Raw genomic sequence first — 17198 nt, 5'->3', positions numbered from 1 at the left:
CCACAGTTCCCGCAGTCTCTGCCGCCCACTGGAATTCTGGGTTAAGCTCCCAATGCCTGAGGGGGCAAAAACATTGTTGTGGGTGGTTTTGGATACATGTCGTCAGTCGCCCCTCCCTCTGTGAAAGCAACGGCAGACAATTGTTTCGCGCCTTTTTTCCGTGCGGGCGCCATACTGCTTTCAGCAGATGGTGCAGTAGGGCTGCAAACCATCATCATCGAATGACTGCTTCCGCTGCCACTCTGCTCTCCTGCTGCTATGAATCCACCTTGCAGGTCCTCTATATGACCATCGTCATCCACTGCTTCCGCTGCCACGCTGCTCTCCTGGTGGTCTCACAGGGCCGCTTCTGCTGCCACGCTGCTCTCCTGGTGGTCTCGCAGGGCTGCTTCTGCTGCCACTCTGCTTGGCTGCTTTTGTCTTGCCATACCATGGCAAGCGTGCAGCCCGCTCAGCTGTTGTGTCCTGGCAGCAGACGGTGCAGTTGGTCTGCAACACTGGTCATCCAACCACCGCTTCCCCTGCAACTCTGCTCTCCTGCAGATGCCATGCCACGGCAAGCATGGAGCCCACTCAGATCACGGCGGCAGTTATGAGCGTTGTAAACACCTCATGCATTATCATGCAGTATATGCAGAACCTGCAAAAGCAGGCGAGAAGGCGATGGCAGCGCGGTGATGAGAGTGATGAGGACACGGACACAGACTTCTCTCAAAGCACGGGCCCCGACAATTTGGCCATCTTGGTGGCAATGGGGCAGGCTCATGCCATGGAACACCGATTCTGGGCCTGGGAAACAAGCATAGACTGGTGGGACCGCATAGTGTTGCAGGTCTGGGATGATTCCCAGTGGCTGCGAAACTTTCACATGCGTAAGGGCACTTTCATGGAACTTCGTGACTTGCTTTCCCCTGCCCTGAAGCACAAGAATACCAAGATGAGAGCAGCCCTGGCAGTTCACAAGGGAGTGGCGATAGCCCTCCGGAAGCTTGCAACGCCAGACAGCTACCGGTCAGTCGGGAATCAATTTGGAGTGAGCAAATCTACTGTGTTGGCTGCTGTGATCCAAGTAGCCAACGCAATCACTGAGCTGCTGATATCAAGGGTAGTGACTCTGGGAAATGTGAAAGTCATAGTGGATGGCTTTGCTGCAATGGGATTCCCTAACTGTGGTGGGGCGATAGAACGCATATCCCTATCTTGGGACAGGAGCACCAAGGCAGCCAGTACATAAACCGAAAGGGGTACTTTTCAATGATGCTGCAAGCACTGGTGGATCACAAGGGACGTTTCACCAACATCAACGTGGGATGGCCGGGAAAGGTACATAACGCTCGCATCTTGAGGAACTCTGGTCTGTAGGAACAGCTGCAGCAAAGGACTTACTTTCCAGACCAGAAAATAACCGTTGAGGATGTTGAAATGTCTATAGTTACCCTTGGGGACCAAGCCTACCCCTTAATGCCATGGTTCATGAAGTCATACACAGGCACCCTGGACAGTAGTCAGGAGCTGTTCAACTTTTGGCTGAGCAAGTGCAGAATGGTGGTAGAATGTGCATTTGGGCGTTTAAAAGCGCGCTGGCGCGGTTTACTGACTCGGTTAGACCTCAATGAAACCAATATTCCCATTGTTATTACTGCTTGCTGTGTGTCCCACAATCTCTGAGAGTAAGGGGGAGACGTTTATGGTGGGGTGGGAAGTTGAGGCAAATCGTTTGGCCGCTGATTACGTGCAGCCAGACACCAGGGCGGTTAGAAGAACACAGCAGGGCGTGCTGTGCATCAGAGAAGCTTTGAAAACCAGTTTCATGGCTGACCAGGCTACGGTGTGACAGTTCTGTTTGTTTCTCCTTGATGACAACCCTCCCCCTTGGTTCACTCTACTTCCATGTAAGCCAACCGCCCTCCCCTCCCGCCTTTGATCCCCTTGGGGATTGGTCCTGCTTTGAGCAGGGGTTTGGACTAGATGACCTCCTGAGGTCCCTTCTAACCCTGATATTCTGTGATTCTATGATCACCACTTGCAGAGGCAATAAAGTCATTGTTGTTTCAAATTCATGCATTCTTTATTAATTCGTCACACAAATGGGGGATAACTGCCAAGGTAGCCTGGGAGGGGTGGGGGAAGGGGGAAGCACCGGGTGGGGTGGGGTGGGGGAGGAGGGAAGGACAAAGGCACACTGCCCTTCAAAACTTACTGAATGCCGGCCTTCTGTTGCTTGGGCAGTCCTCTGGGGTGGAGTGGTTGGGTGACCAGAGGGGGGGACCCCCCCCACACACACACACACATTCTCGGGCGTCTGGGTGAGGAGGCTATGGAACTTGGGGAGGAGGGCAGTTCATTACACAGGGGCTGCAGTGGCAGTCTGTGCCTTTCTTGCACCTCAACCATACGCCGGAGCATATCAGTTTGATCCTCCAGTAGCCTCAGCATCACATCCTGTCTCCTCTCATCACGCTGCCTCCACCTCTCCTGTTGCTCCAGCCATCTGTCCTTGGGTTCATTTTGTGCTTTCCTGGACTCTGACATTGTCTGCATCCACGCATTCTGCTGGGCTCTTTCAGTTTGGGAGGACTGCATAAGCTCGGAGAACATTTCATCGCGAGTGCCTTTGTTTTTTGCCGCCTTATCTGCGCTAGCCTCTGGCACGGAGATGCTAGTGGCAGCGTTGAAACATTTGCAGCTGCAGGAGGAAAAAAGAGAGAGTAAAATTGAAAAAGACACATTGGCCATTTAAAAGGAGGGGCTGATGTTTTTCCTTTAACGTGCAGCACAAACCCAACTAACACCACCCCCCCCCTCCAATTCTCTGGGATGATCGCTTCACCCCTCCCCACACCGCGTGACTAACAGCGGGGATGATTTCTTTTCAGCCACAGGCAAACAGCCCAGCAGGAACAGCCACCTCCTGAATGTCCCCTTAATAAAATTCCTCTATTTCAACCAGGTGACAATGAATGATATCACTCTCCTGAGGATAACGGAGAGATAAAGAACGGATGTTGCCTGAATGCCAGCAAACACCGGGACCACAAGCTGCCATGTTTTCTTATGCAATGATTCCAGACTACGTGCTACTGGCCTGCCGTGGTAAAGTGTCCTACCATGGAGGACGCAATAAGGCTGCCCTCCCCAGAAACCTTTTGCAAAGGCTTTGGGAGTACCTCCAGGAGCGCTTCATTGAGATGTCCCTGGAGGATTTCTACTCCATCCCCAGACACGTTAACAGACTTTTCCAGTGGCTGTACTGGCTGTGAATGCATCCCAAGTCTTCAGGGCAAATTAATCATTAAACATGCTTGCTTATAAACCTTGTATTATATTTACAAAGGTACACTCACCAGAGGTGCCTTCTCTGCCTTCAAGGTCCAGGAACCCTGGTTGTTCGTGGCTGTTGGGGAGACCGGTTTCTCCGCTTGCCTGGTGTGCGCTATCTTCAACCTCCCCCTCCTTATCATCTTCCTTGTCCCCAAAATCGTCATCCCTGTTGCGTGAGACTCCCTTGCAGGAGTCCATGTACAGGTGTGGGGTTGTAGAGGCACCCCCTAGAATTACATGCAGCTCATCATAGAAGCAGCATGTCTGGGGCTCTGACCCTAAGTGAGCATTTGCCTCTTGGGTTTTTTGGTACGCTTGCCTGAGCTCTTTAAGTTTCACATGGCACTGCTGTGGGTCCCTGTTATAGTCTCTGTCCTTCATGCCCTGGGAGATTTTGACAAAGGTTTTGGCATTTCGAAAACTGGAACGGAGTTCTGATAGCACGGATTTCTCTCCCCATACAGCGATCAGATCCAGTACCTCCTGTTTGGTCCATGCTGGAGCTCTTTTGCGATTCTGGGGCTCCATGGTCACCTGTGCTGATGAACTCTGCATGGTCACCTGTGCTGATCAGCTCGCCACACTGGCCAAACAGGATATGAAATTCAAAAATTCACGGGGCTTTTCCTGTCTACCTGGCCAATGCATCTGAGTTGAGAGTGCTGTCCAGAGCGTCACAATGGAGCACTCTGGGATAGCTCCGGAAGGCCAATACTGTCGAATTGTGTCCACACTACCCCAAATTCGACCCAGTGAGGTCGATTTCAGCGCTAATCCCCTCGTCGGGGAGGAGTACCGAAATTGTTTTTAAGAGCCCATTAAGTCGACAGAAATGGCTTTGTTGTGTGGAGGGTGCAGGGTTAAATAGATGTAATGCTGCTAAATTCGACCTAAACTCCTAGTGTAGACCACAGCTTAGACTTCAGTTAATGGTGCTAGTAGTAGTCCCCTTTCTGTCCTGGGAGCTGAAAGCATTGCAGCTACAAGTCCTCCCTGCTTCCACCTGCTTGGGTCATAAGAAGAAAAGAATAGGGTTATGAATCTTGGTTTGCACTTTAGTACTGCATAACATTGCCTCTATACCAGGTTTTTATTTATTAGTTTAGTACTGTGCTGGTGAATGTATAGACATTCAGAGATGACCAACCCTTCCTGCAGATAGGATACTGTCTAAGGGCCAGATTGTTATACACTTCCTCACAGTGAGCACTCCACGGGTAGTACTGTTCATCCTGAATGATGCTATTGCAACCTTGCCGTAAGAAACCAGGGAGGAAATCCTTTTAGTAATTTGTCTGTCTGTCTGTCTCCTGTCCCATCCTTCCCCACCCCAACTTCTCCTTCCCACCTCAATTTAATCCCTTCAGTGTTCCAGACAAAAGAAAATTATTTCTTTTTCAGGTCATTATTTTGAATATTGAGTAAAGCCATTTCTGACATGAATTTCTGAGCATTGATCATCTTATTATGAAATGTACAATGTCTGTTGTTTTTGCTATCCAAACCAGTGCTTCATCCACTCAAACAGCTTGACCCCTTGTCACTGTACTCATCATACTGATTGTAATCATGTTTATTACAGTAGTGCCTAATGCCCATCCAAGAATGGGGCCCATTGTGCTAAACACCCTACAAACACGGGGTAGTAGTTGACTCTCCCACCCCAAAGAGCTTACCATCTAAATAGACAACACAAGCACAGGGTGAGGGAGGGGCTATAACACACAAGCAGAGTGAATATTTTGGCAGCAAACAACATGTCGATTCCACGACTTTTATCTTCTTGATTAGGCATTTATTAGAGCCTTGAAGAGTGTTCTAAATTCTAGTTGTTTCTTGGCAATAGCCTGTTTTTGTTCATTCTTTAAAGCTTATTAGTCCCCAGGCTTTTATTTATTTAATTTATTTATTTATTTATATATATATAAAAAAATGTGGGCTAGGCCTGAAAGGCTAATTCTCATGTCTCGATCATCTGTTCTGACACAATCTTGATCTCCATTTCTTGGGCAATTTGTATCAGTTTCCTGCATCTGTCACCCATCCTTATATGTGAATGGTGATTCAAGTAATTAATTTTGTTGTTGTTAGCAATTAATTATCCTTGCCAAATCTTGGAGGACCTATTGTCTCCTTCAGACGCAATGTTCTCAGAAAAAGTATTACTTACCTCTTGAGCAATCTTCAATTCAATGATAAATATGTTTTGATGACTCTGAGCTTTTTGAATGAAGAATGTTGCTGGACAACCCTGTAGTACAGCAAGAACGCTAGGCTCTGCCAATGATGTTGGCCTCCAGCCAGGCAGGAGGCTAAAATGGGGAAAGCCTTCACTGCACACACTAAGATTAAGCCTGTACACTTACATATCCAATTATCTGTTTACTGTCAGACACAGATATTCCCTGTTGGGCATCAGCGCTTAGAGGTGGCTTTCCTTGTGGCAAAGTCTTGCTGCTTAGTGTAGAGCAACTATCTCCCAGCTCGGGGCTTGTGGTCGTGGGGTAGGGGTGGAACTAGGGGTGCTGACACACTCCCTGGCTTGAAGTGGTTTCCATTATATATAGGGTTTGTAGTTTTGGTTCAATGGCTCTCAGCAGTCACACTATACAAATTGTTCCAGCAATCCTGGATAGTGGGGGTGCCAAATTGATCTGGTGATTACCATTGTCTGGTTATGCAATCCACTGTCACTGCTTGTAGCTGTGGGGGCTGGAAAGCACACAAACACCTATTCCTCTCTGTACACCACCAAATATGGAAGACAACTTCCCCACCCCCTCATATTGAGTCCATACTTTACATAAAATGCTGACCTGGTGGCTGCTTAAATACCATAGCTTTTACATTAGAAAAGTTGAATGTCACAGGTATGTAGCTGACCACTTAAATCTCCTAGCTCAATGTTTTAACAGGTAACAATATTTTTAAAATCAGTTTTTTTCGCCTTGTTTTATTTTTTCAGCCACAGCCAATGCTAACGAAAAGGTGCATGGAAACGCTGCACTGAGAATGTTTGTTTGAATTCTCAAAAGAGAACACATAGAATGTAGAGAATGATGTGCAGCTGGGACTGATCTGTCCCCTTGTGATTTCGGTGCACACTGCCCCTAGCTTGTGTTTCTTATTAAAGTCTGGCCGCTGGCTGTAACGTTAGCTTAAAACACAATAATCAGCTAGAGTTCTCAAACCATAATGCAACTTAAAGTATTTGGCTCAGTGAAAAGAAAATAATCAGCAGCTAAGGGCCTGATCCAACTCCCATTGCACTCAGTGGGAATCTTTTTGTTGACCTCGGTGGGAGCCGGATTGATTCCTCTGTCTAAAAGAATGTTTTGGCCCTGAAATAACCATTGGTTACTGCACCAAGCAGATTTTTTTTGCCTCATTTCTGCCTTTTCTGTTTATAAAAATACTTGTCTGAGGACCATATAACTCAGTGGTTATTTTGATTTTAAAAGGGGGAGTAGATCCTCAGGAGTTGTAAATCAGTTTAGCTCCAAGAACTGTTCTGTTGTTTTCCGAGAACCTCTCTACTCTATGGTAGCATGTAATCACTCCCACAAAAGAGTTGAGCCTTATTATCTGTGGTGCAAGTCCCTGAGATGTGGCCTCTATTTGCATAGACAGGCTATACTTTCATGAATCAACGTGATAGACGAGGGGTGGGCAAACTACGGACCGCGTCTGACCCACCAGACCTTTCAATCCGGTCCTCAAACGCCCGCTGAGGAGCGGGGTCTGGGGCTTGCCCTGCTCCAGAGCTCCAGCCGGGGAGCGGGGTTGAAGGCTTGCCTGCTCTGCATATGCCATGGCTCCGCTTAGTTCCTGGAAGCAGCGGCATGTCCCCCCTCTGGCTCCTGTGCGTAGGGGCAGCCAGGGGGCTCCGCATGCTGCTCCCGACCCTAGTGCCGGCTCTGCAGCTCCCATTGGCCGAGAACCAATTAGTTATATTGACACTCCCCATCTGCCATGTAGACAGCGCTATGTTGGCGGGAGAGCTTCTCCCACTGACATAGCTACCGCCTCTTGAGGAGGCGGATTAACTATGCCAACAGGAGAGTTCTCTCCTGTCATTTTAGCGCTTGCCAGGACTGAGTAAGTCTGCTGTGAAAAGTGATACTTGTATGTTTGTTTACTGCTAGCTAGTAAGCCTTCTGTGAAAAGTAATTTTAACAAATATCACTTTTCACAGCAGATTTACTAGCTAGCAATAAATTACTATGATTCATGCATATGTATTTGTTTTTCCTAAAGCTAATTAAGTATTTTAGGAAAAAGTGTGAGTGACCACCAGCAAGAGCTGGTGGCCGCACTCTGAGGCCACCAGAAAATTTGTCCTGAGAACCCCTGTTCTAAAGAGAGCTAACTTGTTGTCTTGGGGGACAATGGGGAGGGAGAAGAGACACTGGGGGGGGGGGGGGAGACTTACAGGATATGGTGGATGGACAATGTTTATCCTAAATGAACCTCCAGGCTTTTTAGCAGGGTTTGCCATTGAAACAGTACCTGTGCCAACATGTCTGATGAGTTTTACTTGAATTTTCCTAAGATATGTGTATGATTCTTGTTTCCTATGTTGTTTATACGAGTTTGTTTTGAATAGCAGCAACATTTGAATTACCTTTTTAAAATTTACACTAATGTAGAACTATAGCAAATGAGAAAATAATATTAAAGACCTGTAGCTACCAGAATTTTTAGCTGTCATTTGGCATACCGCAGAAGAATGCAGTCCATTCTGGAAGTGGAGTATCCAATACCTTGCCAGAGTTTGAGTATTTAAAAAAACAAAACAAAAGTCACTTAACTCGCACAAATATTTTGAAAACATTCAAGTCCAATTGGTCGTAATCAGCCTGATTTGGTATGAATTGTATATTGTTTTAAATATAAAAAGTCCTGTTGATCCCTAGACTAAGAGATCATTCTTGATTTTTGTCTGACTGTATGCTTTACCTCTTACTCTGCTTTTAATTTTATTTAGGAGATGGCTGTACGAGCTCTGAAGCAGACAGGCAGCAGAAGCATTGAAGCAGCTTTGGAGTACATTAGTAAGATGGGCTATCTGGATCCTAGAAATGAACAGATAGTACGTGTGATTAAACAGACCTCGCCAGGTAAGAAAAGTTTCCTTTAAATTATACCCCTCTTTCTTGCAATGTATTTATTTTTCAATTGAATTTGTAGTGGGTGAAAAGAGCTGAATTGACCGTAGTGGGCAGGAGTTTTCTGTTCATAGGAACAACAATACCAGCTTCTCCACTCAGTCCTGCCAGTGTGCCTCAACCCTGTTCTGAGAGTCCACTTTAAGGCGAAAGAGGGCGAGGCTCTGCATGCGCCACAGCAAACTGGACGTACTTTCTGTGGCAAGGTCCCTAGATTCAACAGGAGTCTGGTCTTGCAGACTGGAAATTCCCAGCAACTTCTGGCCTTCAATTCTATTGAATCCATGAAGGGACCATTAGATCATCTGCTCAGACCTCCTGTATGTCACAGGCCATTAACTTTCACCCAGATACCCCTGTGTTGAGCACAGTAACTTGTTTGACTCCCTTGGTAGTTTATTCCAGTGATTAATCACTCTCACTGTTAAAAATTTATGCCTAATTTACAGAGGTAAAATCACCTCCTGCTCCTAGGCTTACTCTGCTTGACAGAGTTTTACCGACATAGCTATGTTGGCTAGCAGTGTGAAAAAAATCACCCCTGCAGCAGACACGTAGTTATGTTGGCAAACCCCTGGTGTAGACACACCTGTGCCACCAGAAGGGAGGCTCGCTGAATGACATTAGCTATGCCTACCAAAGCACTCTTCTGGTGGCACAGGTGTGTCTACACCAGGGGTTTGCCAACATAACTACGTGTCTGTTGTAGGGGTGATTTTTTTCACATTGCTAACCAACATAGCTATGCCGGTAAAACTCTGCTGAGTGGTTCTCAACCAAGGGTACGTGTAGCCCTGGGGGTACATCAACTGATCTAGATAGTTGCCTAGTTTTACAACAGACTACATAAAAAGCACTAGCAAAGTCAGTACAAACTAACATTTCATACAGACAAAATGAAAAGTAAGCAATTGTCCAGTAATAGTGTGCTGTGACACTTTTTTGTATTTTTATGTCTGATTTTGTAAGCAAGTAGTTTTTAAAGTGAGGTGAAACTTGGAGGTACGCAAGACAAATCCGACTCCTGACAGGGGTACAGGAGTCTGGAAAGGTTGAGAACCACTGATCTAAGTAGCTCGACTTATGGGATCAGATAGCATTGTCATTACCAGGATGTGGGAAGAGAAGTGAGTTGTGCTTAGCAATAACCTTGGGTTGGCCTCTCCTCTGGCCAGAGGTGAGTTTTTATATGTCACGGGTAACATATAACGTTCTAAGGTCTTGTCTGTATTGGAAAACTTGTACCTAATTAATTAACAAAATCAAGTTTAAAATCAGTTTTGTTACAGTGGCACAACCCCCTCGTGTAGCACTTAAACTGATTTAGCTTAATACAGTAACTTCACTCACCATCCCTCCCCACTCCAGATCCCAGTAAGGGCACTCTGCAGTCCAGGGTCTGTGCTGGGGAGGGTGTTAAGACTGGGCAAGTCTAATGAGGAGTGGCTGGGAAGAGGGAAAGCTGCGGGGAAGGGAAAGGCCCTTGCAGGTTACTTGGAAGAGCTGGGGACAAAGCCATTTCTCCTGTTGCGGGTGATAGAGTGCTGTCCCTGGTAGCCGCTATGAGGAAGTGGGGAAAGGAGGAGCTTCTTGTGTGGTGATATATGGCTCTGGGTTCTGCCATGTGTGGGGCTGGGCCCTGCTGATTTCTATAAATCCTGCACTTCCAGTTGGACAATGTATGGGAATGAGGGGGATACAGGGTACTTGCAGAGATTTTGTATTCCAGGCCCCCTTCCAGGTGTTTTGTATGGGAGATGATAATCTGGCAAACGGAATGGTAATTGCCAGGGTTCCTCTCTCCTTTTTTGGACTTGGGCATAAGGCATGTGTAGACAGGGCCTCAGATAAGCATTAGGAAGAATTTAAAATAATATTGACAGAATTATTTAATAACCATGTTTTGCCTTATGTGTAGGGTGATGGGTTTTTTCTTTCAAATATATTAAAATCCTTATCCCCTGAACGCACATATTCCCTTTGGTAGGTCAGTTCATATTTTCGAAACCCTGTTCTTGCAATCTTTCCTGCCTAAAGGTTCTAGTTACCCAGCTGTTTTTCATTTTCTTTTGCTTTTACTTCCTGATCACATCCTGGTCTCATTTAAACAGAATGCCAGACTGTGGAGATTTCAGGATCAAATCACTACTGCAACTATTTAAAGCCCTTTTCTTTTAAGTTCTGTTGAAGCCTTCACTTTGTTATCCTCAAAAAAGCCAAACTCAGGTGGCTTGTGATTGGCGTGTGTCTGTCTGACATGCCAGAAAAACATTTTGATTTGTTTCGTATTAGAGTGCTTATGCTAGGTTGTGTAGGCCTCCTGCAATTGATTAGATGGCATACAAGCTTTGCTGGAAGCGTTTAGATTCCCAGTGTGAGCGTTTAAACACTTGCTTCAGAGATTCCCAGTTACGGTCTATGGCATGTACATTTTCAAATCCTTTTCCTTTCTTCATATGGTTTTAACTTTTAATATTAAAATTGATAGCACATTTTTAGCATTCAACTGAGAACCAAATGGAGCCTATCTGACATCAGCTGTGGATGAGACTGAAAGAATCAGTGTTCTCTATGGCCGTAGTTAGCGGACACTACAAAATACACTAAGACGTAAACCCTTCCAGATGAAAGATATGCAGCCCCAAATTTTGCCATGCTAGATAGGAGGATGTGGGCAAAAATAATTTCTGGTGAGTCACGTAGTTAGTACCTCCACAGACCCAAACACTCCTCAAACTGATCAGCTTCACTGTCCCAGGAAATGTAAATTACATCTCTGTACCAGCAAGTTCCCAGGCACACCTCCAAAGGAGGACAGTAATGTTCACCCTGTTGCTTTTCTTCAGGGTTCCTGAGGGGGAAGCAGCTTCAGTTTGCAGCCAGTGCTCCCTGTGTGCTGTGCCAGCAGTGATGCAGTATATCCACTCAGCATCTATGCCGCCACAAGCCACATCCCCTTCCAGGCCAGTGCCAGCCACTCTTCTGGCTGTGCTGCACCAGCACGATCCCACTTCTACCTGGGAGATTTCTGCTCCCACATCCATATGTATCCCTGTGCACCTTCTCCAAGGGATACTTGTTTACTCCTGGGGGAATTCTGTGCCACTGCGCATATGCACAAGTTATGTCCCCCGCAGATTTCTTTGCTTCCCTTCAGAGAAATGACTTTCTGACAGGGAAGCCACAAGAGCGGTCATGCAGCCCTCCCCAGCAGTATGTTTCGGGTGCCCAGGGCGGCCAGCAGAGAGGTAAATCACTGTGGGGCAGAGGATGGGACTGGGGAAGACCCAGCTGGTGGCTCCTACCCTGCGCTGGGGTCAGCACGGCATCCAGGGCCATGTCAGACCCACCCCCAGATTTCTCCCTTAGCTGCAGGAAGCTCTGTAAACTCTGCCGTCCCCTTCCCCACACTTCCTTTACCCATTGCTCCTCAGCTGCAGGGGGAGAGATCACTGTACAGGGGGCTGCTCTCCCATCCACCCAACCCCCGTGCATCCAGACCCCCTCATACCCAGACCCTCCCACCAAGCCTCACCCCCCCACACACCCAGAACCCTCCGTGACAAGCCCCACTCCCCTCGCACCTGGGCCACCCGCACCTGGATCCCCACCCTACCGAGCCCCAACCAGCTGCATCTGGATCCCCACCCCACTGAGTCCCTCTCCCCTGCACACCCAGTCCTCCCCCAGCTGAGCCTCAAGCATCTTCACCTGGACCCCCCTGCAGAGTCCCATTACTGTTGCACACAGAACCCCCCAATAAGCCCCTATGCATCCAGATCCCCCTTGCACCTGGATCCCTCACTGAGCTGCCCACACCCAGATTGCCCCATACAGAACCCTCTTAACCCACACCTGGATCCCCCCACAGTAAGCTCCTCCACATTTGGATCCTGCCTTGCTGAGCCTGCCTGCCCACACCTGATGCACCTGGCACAGAGGGACAGGGTCCTGGGGTGTTTCTGGGACAGGTCCTGTCCTTGCATTGTGTCAGGGTTGGGTGCAGCCTCGTTGCTGAGTCCGTGTACCGGGGTGGAGGGAGGGGAGGCCGCAGGGTGATCTCCTACCTCTGTGCAGCCAGTGGCCTGTGCTCCCAAATGCCATGCTGGAGCCTTCACATTTATTTGACAAATAAAATTTGCAGAATTTTAAAATATTGTTTGCAGAATTTTTAATTTTTTGGTGCAGAACGCTCTCAGGAGTAATAACTGGCGCGCGCGCACACACACACACACACACAAAATATACCCAACCCAGCTGCATGTAATAGGAGACTTAATTTTATAAAATAATGAAATGTTGGCTAGTTTTATTAGGTAGTGTACTATTTTGAATGTAAGTGCTGTGGGGTAGGAGTTGCTTCTTCGTATATGTTATATGCATGTAGATGTACATATATACACATGCATTCATGTTTGTTGCACCTAGCATAATTTGGACCATGCTGTAATACAGATAAGCAATGGTAGTAATGTTTGACGTTCTGCTCGCCTGTTAGTATTCTCTTCTCCCATTGGTGCAGCACCCCTAGACTGCAGCATTTCAAGTTCTCCGGACCTCAGATCGGCTGCTCCCAGCTCTTTGTGATTCATGACTCTGATACTGTTTCAGCTTTTAAATCCAAGCTGATGATTTCATAACTAAAATATCTGAACTTCTGTTTTCATGATTTGGTAAAACTACTGGTGGTTCATGTAGTGAAAAGTGCTATACAACTGCAGTTTATTAATAATAATAATAATACTTAGTACTTCAAATGGTCAGAGAGCTTAATCCAGTTTGGTATGATTTTGGTAACGCAGGTGCAATACAAAAATATTCGTCTGTGTATAGATGAATGGATTATGTAATATAATTTGTTCAGATGAATTGTTTCCTAACATTCTTTTGTCTTTTTATAAAGGAAAGGGTATTGTGCCAAATAACATAGCCCGCAGGCCAAGCTTTGAAGGATCAAATGAATCTTTTCCGTCCTATCATCAGATCAGTAATACAGCCTATGAAGGGACAAGCTTTGGAGCAGAAGGTGCAAATATGCTTAGTGATGTTCCCAGGACATACATGGACTATTTACTCTCTGCTTCACAGTCTGCGGCCATGAATGCTCCAGTACAAAGACCTTCGGGAGTAGGCTCTCATAGCACACCTGGGAGCCATCAACAAAAAACATATTCTGCAAATATGGACTCTCCTGTGATTAATTACCCAGTGACTAATCACAGTAGCCAAGCTTTACAGCTGCAGGCCACTCATGGCTCAAACAGCCCACATTACAGCAGGCAGCATATGCTGGTGCAGGGGGAACCTATGGGGTATAGTGTTCAGCGGAGTCCATCTTTCCAAAATAAAATGCAACAGGAGGGAGGATATGCAAATCTTCCAAATAAAGGGACTGTTCAAAATAACTCTGGTCATGCATTTCAGCAGGCACCAGCCAGTCTGTACATACATACGCATCACAAACAAACAAGCCCTTCCTCTCACCAGATGCATGTGATAGCCAGAGGTCCAGCATTTGCTAATGACTTTTCTGACAGCCCACCACAGAATCTAATAGCTCCATCTAGAAATAGCTTGAACATGGACCTGTATGACATGAATAATCCTCAAGTTCAGCAGTGGCAAACGGCAGCACCATCACACCGTGATTCTTTACAAAACCCAGGGATAGAAACATCCCCACGGCAACATGTATCCTTCAGACCAGATGCCTCAGTGCCAAGCAGAACTAACTCCTTTAACAACCACCAGCAGCAGCAAGTGCCAGTATCTATAAGACAGGTTCCTCCAGGAAAACCTGATCCTTCAATTACATCTCCAAATACCATCACAGCAGTCACATCTGCTCATATTCTCCAACCAGTGAAGAGCATGAGAGTGATGAGACCTGAGCCTCAAACAGCTGTGGGGCCTTCCCACCCTGGCTGGCTACCTGCACAAGCCCCACCTGTGGATGGCCTAGAGATCATTGAACAGCACCCGCTTCCTGTTGGAGGAGCGAACGCCTACCAACTAGATGTTGATTACAGTAATCAGGAGCCCAGGTGTCCTCCACCACCATATCCTAAGCATCTGTTACTTCCCGGTAGCTCTGAGCAATTTGATATAAACTGTTTGTGCCTGGGTGTAGAACAGACTCTCCGGGGAGTCCCCAATTCAACGTGCAATAAAGCTGAGGAAAATAGCGAAAGGAATGACAAAAGCAGCAAAAATGCTAAAGTGGAAAAAACAAGCAAGGATAAAAAGCAGATCCAGACATCTCCTGTGCCAGTGCGAAAAAACAGTAAAGATGAGGAAAAAAGAGAATCCCGAATTAAGAGTTACTCACCATTTGCCTTCAAGTTCTACATGGAACAACATGTGGAGAATGTCCTAAAGACCTACCAGCAAAAAATCAACAGAAGGTTACAGCTAGAGCAAGAAATGGCCAAAGTAATGCTTTTTCTTTTGTTTTAATACAAGCAAATCATGGTCAGATTGGTATAGAAGTAACATTAATCAACCAAAAAGAATAAAATGTTCAAACCAAGGTGCCTAAAGTTAGGATCCCATGGGAGCGCCAGGTGATCAGCACCTCTTAAGTCCAGGCCACTTTTATTTAGGAGTCTGTGTATTTAGAAGCCTATTTAAGGCACCCATGGGGGGGGGTGTATAATTGTGTTTATATATATATATATATAACTGTGGAAGTATTCCTCCCCTTCCTACACACACATGCATATGCATGCTCTCCTTGCATTAAGGAACAGATGAACTGCTCGCTTAAACTTTTAAAATATACATCACTTTCAGGAAGAAAGTTTTCCCCCTAGATTGAACCACCAGCAGTGCGCACACTCCCAGGAATCTCTAAAACAGCAAGAATCATTTCACGTGAAAATAGTAGATGCTCTCTTTGTATTTCACATCTGTATGTACCTTTGCTCACTTTTTAAAATGTTATTACTAGGCTTTCTTTTGGCTTGAATCTGGCAATTCATCCTACCTGTCCTTCAGGTTTCCCTTAATCTCCCCTTCTATTCTTTTTATTTATTTGTAGATTTCACTTTTATACAGACTCCAAATCAAAGCTTTGCAAGCCTTTGACATATGTTTTAAAAGCACCAGGGCAAGCAAGATGCAAAATAAATATCAACCAAAGCCGCAGCAACACCCTTTCCTCCCACCCTATGGCACACTTGACCTCCATTGTTCTGAACACTACAGCTTAGCGCCCCCACATTGCACTTTCCCATCAGACAGAAATCCCACTCTCAGTTGGCTCAGCCTTCAGTCAATGCCTGCTTAAACAGATGGGTTTTTAAACAGTGCCCAGAAAGCCAGTGAATTCAGGACCTTGGGGGCAGAGCATTCCAAAAGAAAGGGATCTTTATAGAGAATGCTGTGCCAGCAGCTCCCTCCCTTATATAATAAAGGAATCAAGCTCCAGGGCCTCTGCTGATCACATCTGTGGCAACCTGGCACAGGGAGACAGGTATCCTCTTCAGCAGGCAGGTCCCAGCCCATTTAGAATTCTAGGTCGGAACCAACACCTTAAACTCCACCCAGAAACCAACCGAAATCCTTTGTAGATAAGAGTGCTGAGAACGTTTGCTACCACCGTGAAGCACCACTTAATAAATGGACTGCTGTATCTTACACCAGCTTAAGTTTCTGGATAGATTGAAGGTGTAATTCCATGTGGCATGTATAGTAGTAATACAGTCTCAAGATGACAAAGGCATGGATCACAGTAGCAAGGTCCATGTCTGAAAGAAACAGTCACAATCTCCTGGTCAGACTTGTCTTGTTAAAATAAACTCCTCCTGTGAGTCATTCTGGAAATGCTGGATTCAGTGCAGTGGTCAAAGATTTACAGAAAATAGAGGTGATAGGCCAGGATGCAGTGAAATTGCAAGAGTTTCAAAAATATATCTACAGAGAGCAAACAAATTCATATGTCTCTCTTCTAGTTCATGATTAATTTCTCCTAACCACATGCTTTCAAAATGCTAGTTTGATTAGTCTCTGGCTGTAATTGTAATTATACTGGCTGTTCTGATTTGTTTTTTCCTTATAAAGGCTGGCCTTTGTGAAGCAGAGCAGGAGCAAATGAGGAAAATTCTCTACCAAAAGGAGTCCAACTACAACAGACTGAAGAGGGCCAAAATGGACAAATCTATGTTTGTAAAAATCAAGACCCTAGGTATTGGTGCTTTTGGGGAAGTGTGCCTTTCCTGCAAAGTGGATACCCATGCCCTCTATGCCATGAAAACCCTGAGAAAGAAGGATGTACTGAATCGTAACCAGGTGGCTCACGTCAAAGCAGAAAGGGATATACTTGCTGAGGCAGACAATGAATGGGTGGTAAAACTCTATTACTCTTTCCAAGATAAAGAAAATTTGTACTTTGTGATGGACTACATCCCTGGTGGGGACATGATGAGTTTGTTGATACGGATGGAGGTCTTTCCAGAACATCTAGCTCGTTTTTATATTGCAGAGCTCACTTTGGCCATAGAGAGCGTACACAAAATGGGATTTATCCATAGAGATATCAAGCCTGACAACATTTTGATAGACCTTGATGGGCATATCAAACTGACTGATTTTGGGCTGTGTACTGGATTCAGATGGACTCACAATTCAAAATACTATCAGAAAGGTAGTGTTCTTATGTGTACTGTTTGTGATGCGTGTTGTATTATTTCACCTTGAAATAAATAGTGG

At 45.9% G+C, this 17198-nt stretch overlaps 2 protein-coding genes across 3 annotated transcripts in view; one reads left to right on the top strand and one right to left on the bottom strand.

The window, feature by feature from the left end:
* The window catches only part of LATS2 (large tumor suppressor kinase 2), a 69091-nt gene that overhangs the window by 45397 nt on the left and 6496 nt on the right, over positions 1–17198 (top strand). For both annotated transcript variants that reach the window (XM_074958233.1, XM_074958241.1), the window contains 3 exons: positions 8309–8441; positions 13393–14921; positions 16551–17133. In XM_074958233.1, the coding sequence (XP_074814334.1) occupies positions 8309–8441; positions 13393–14921; positions 16551–17133 (2245 nt within the window). The remainder of the gene's footprint in view (positions 1–8308; positions 8442–13392; positions 14922–16550; positions 17134–17198) is intronic.
* Positions 2203–17198, bottom strand: part of LOC141990712 (uncharacterized) — a 52508-nt gene continuing 37512 nt past the window's right edge. The window contains exons 3-5 of the mRNA XM_074958255.1: positions 14818–14869; positions 3345–4327; positions 2203–2686 (exon numbers count right to left, since the gene is read on the bottom strand). Coding sequence (XP_074814356.1) covers positions 2436–2686; positions 3345–3876 — 783 coding nt within the window. The 5' untranslated portion in view covers positions 3877–4327; positions 14818–14869 and the 3' untranslated portion in view covers positions 2203–2435. The remainder of the gene's footprint in view (positions 2687–3344; positions 4328–14817; positions 14870–17198) is intronic.

Source organism: Natator depressus, chromosome 1 (genome assembly GCF_965152275.1).
Source record: "Natator depressus isolate rNatDep1 chromosome 1, rNatDep2.hap1, whole genome shotgun sequence".
NCBI classification, from domain to species: Eukaryota; Metazoa; Chordata; order Testudines; family Cheloniidae; genus Natator; species Natator depressus.
The sequence above is the reverse complement of the archived record's forward strand: the minus strand, read 5'-3'. Positions and strand labels throughout refer to the sequence as shown.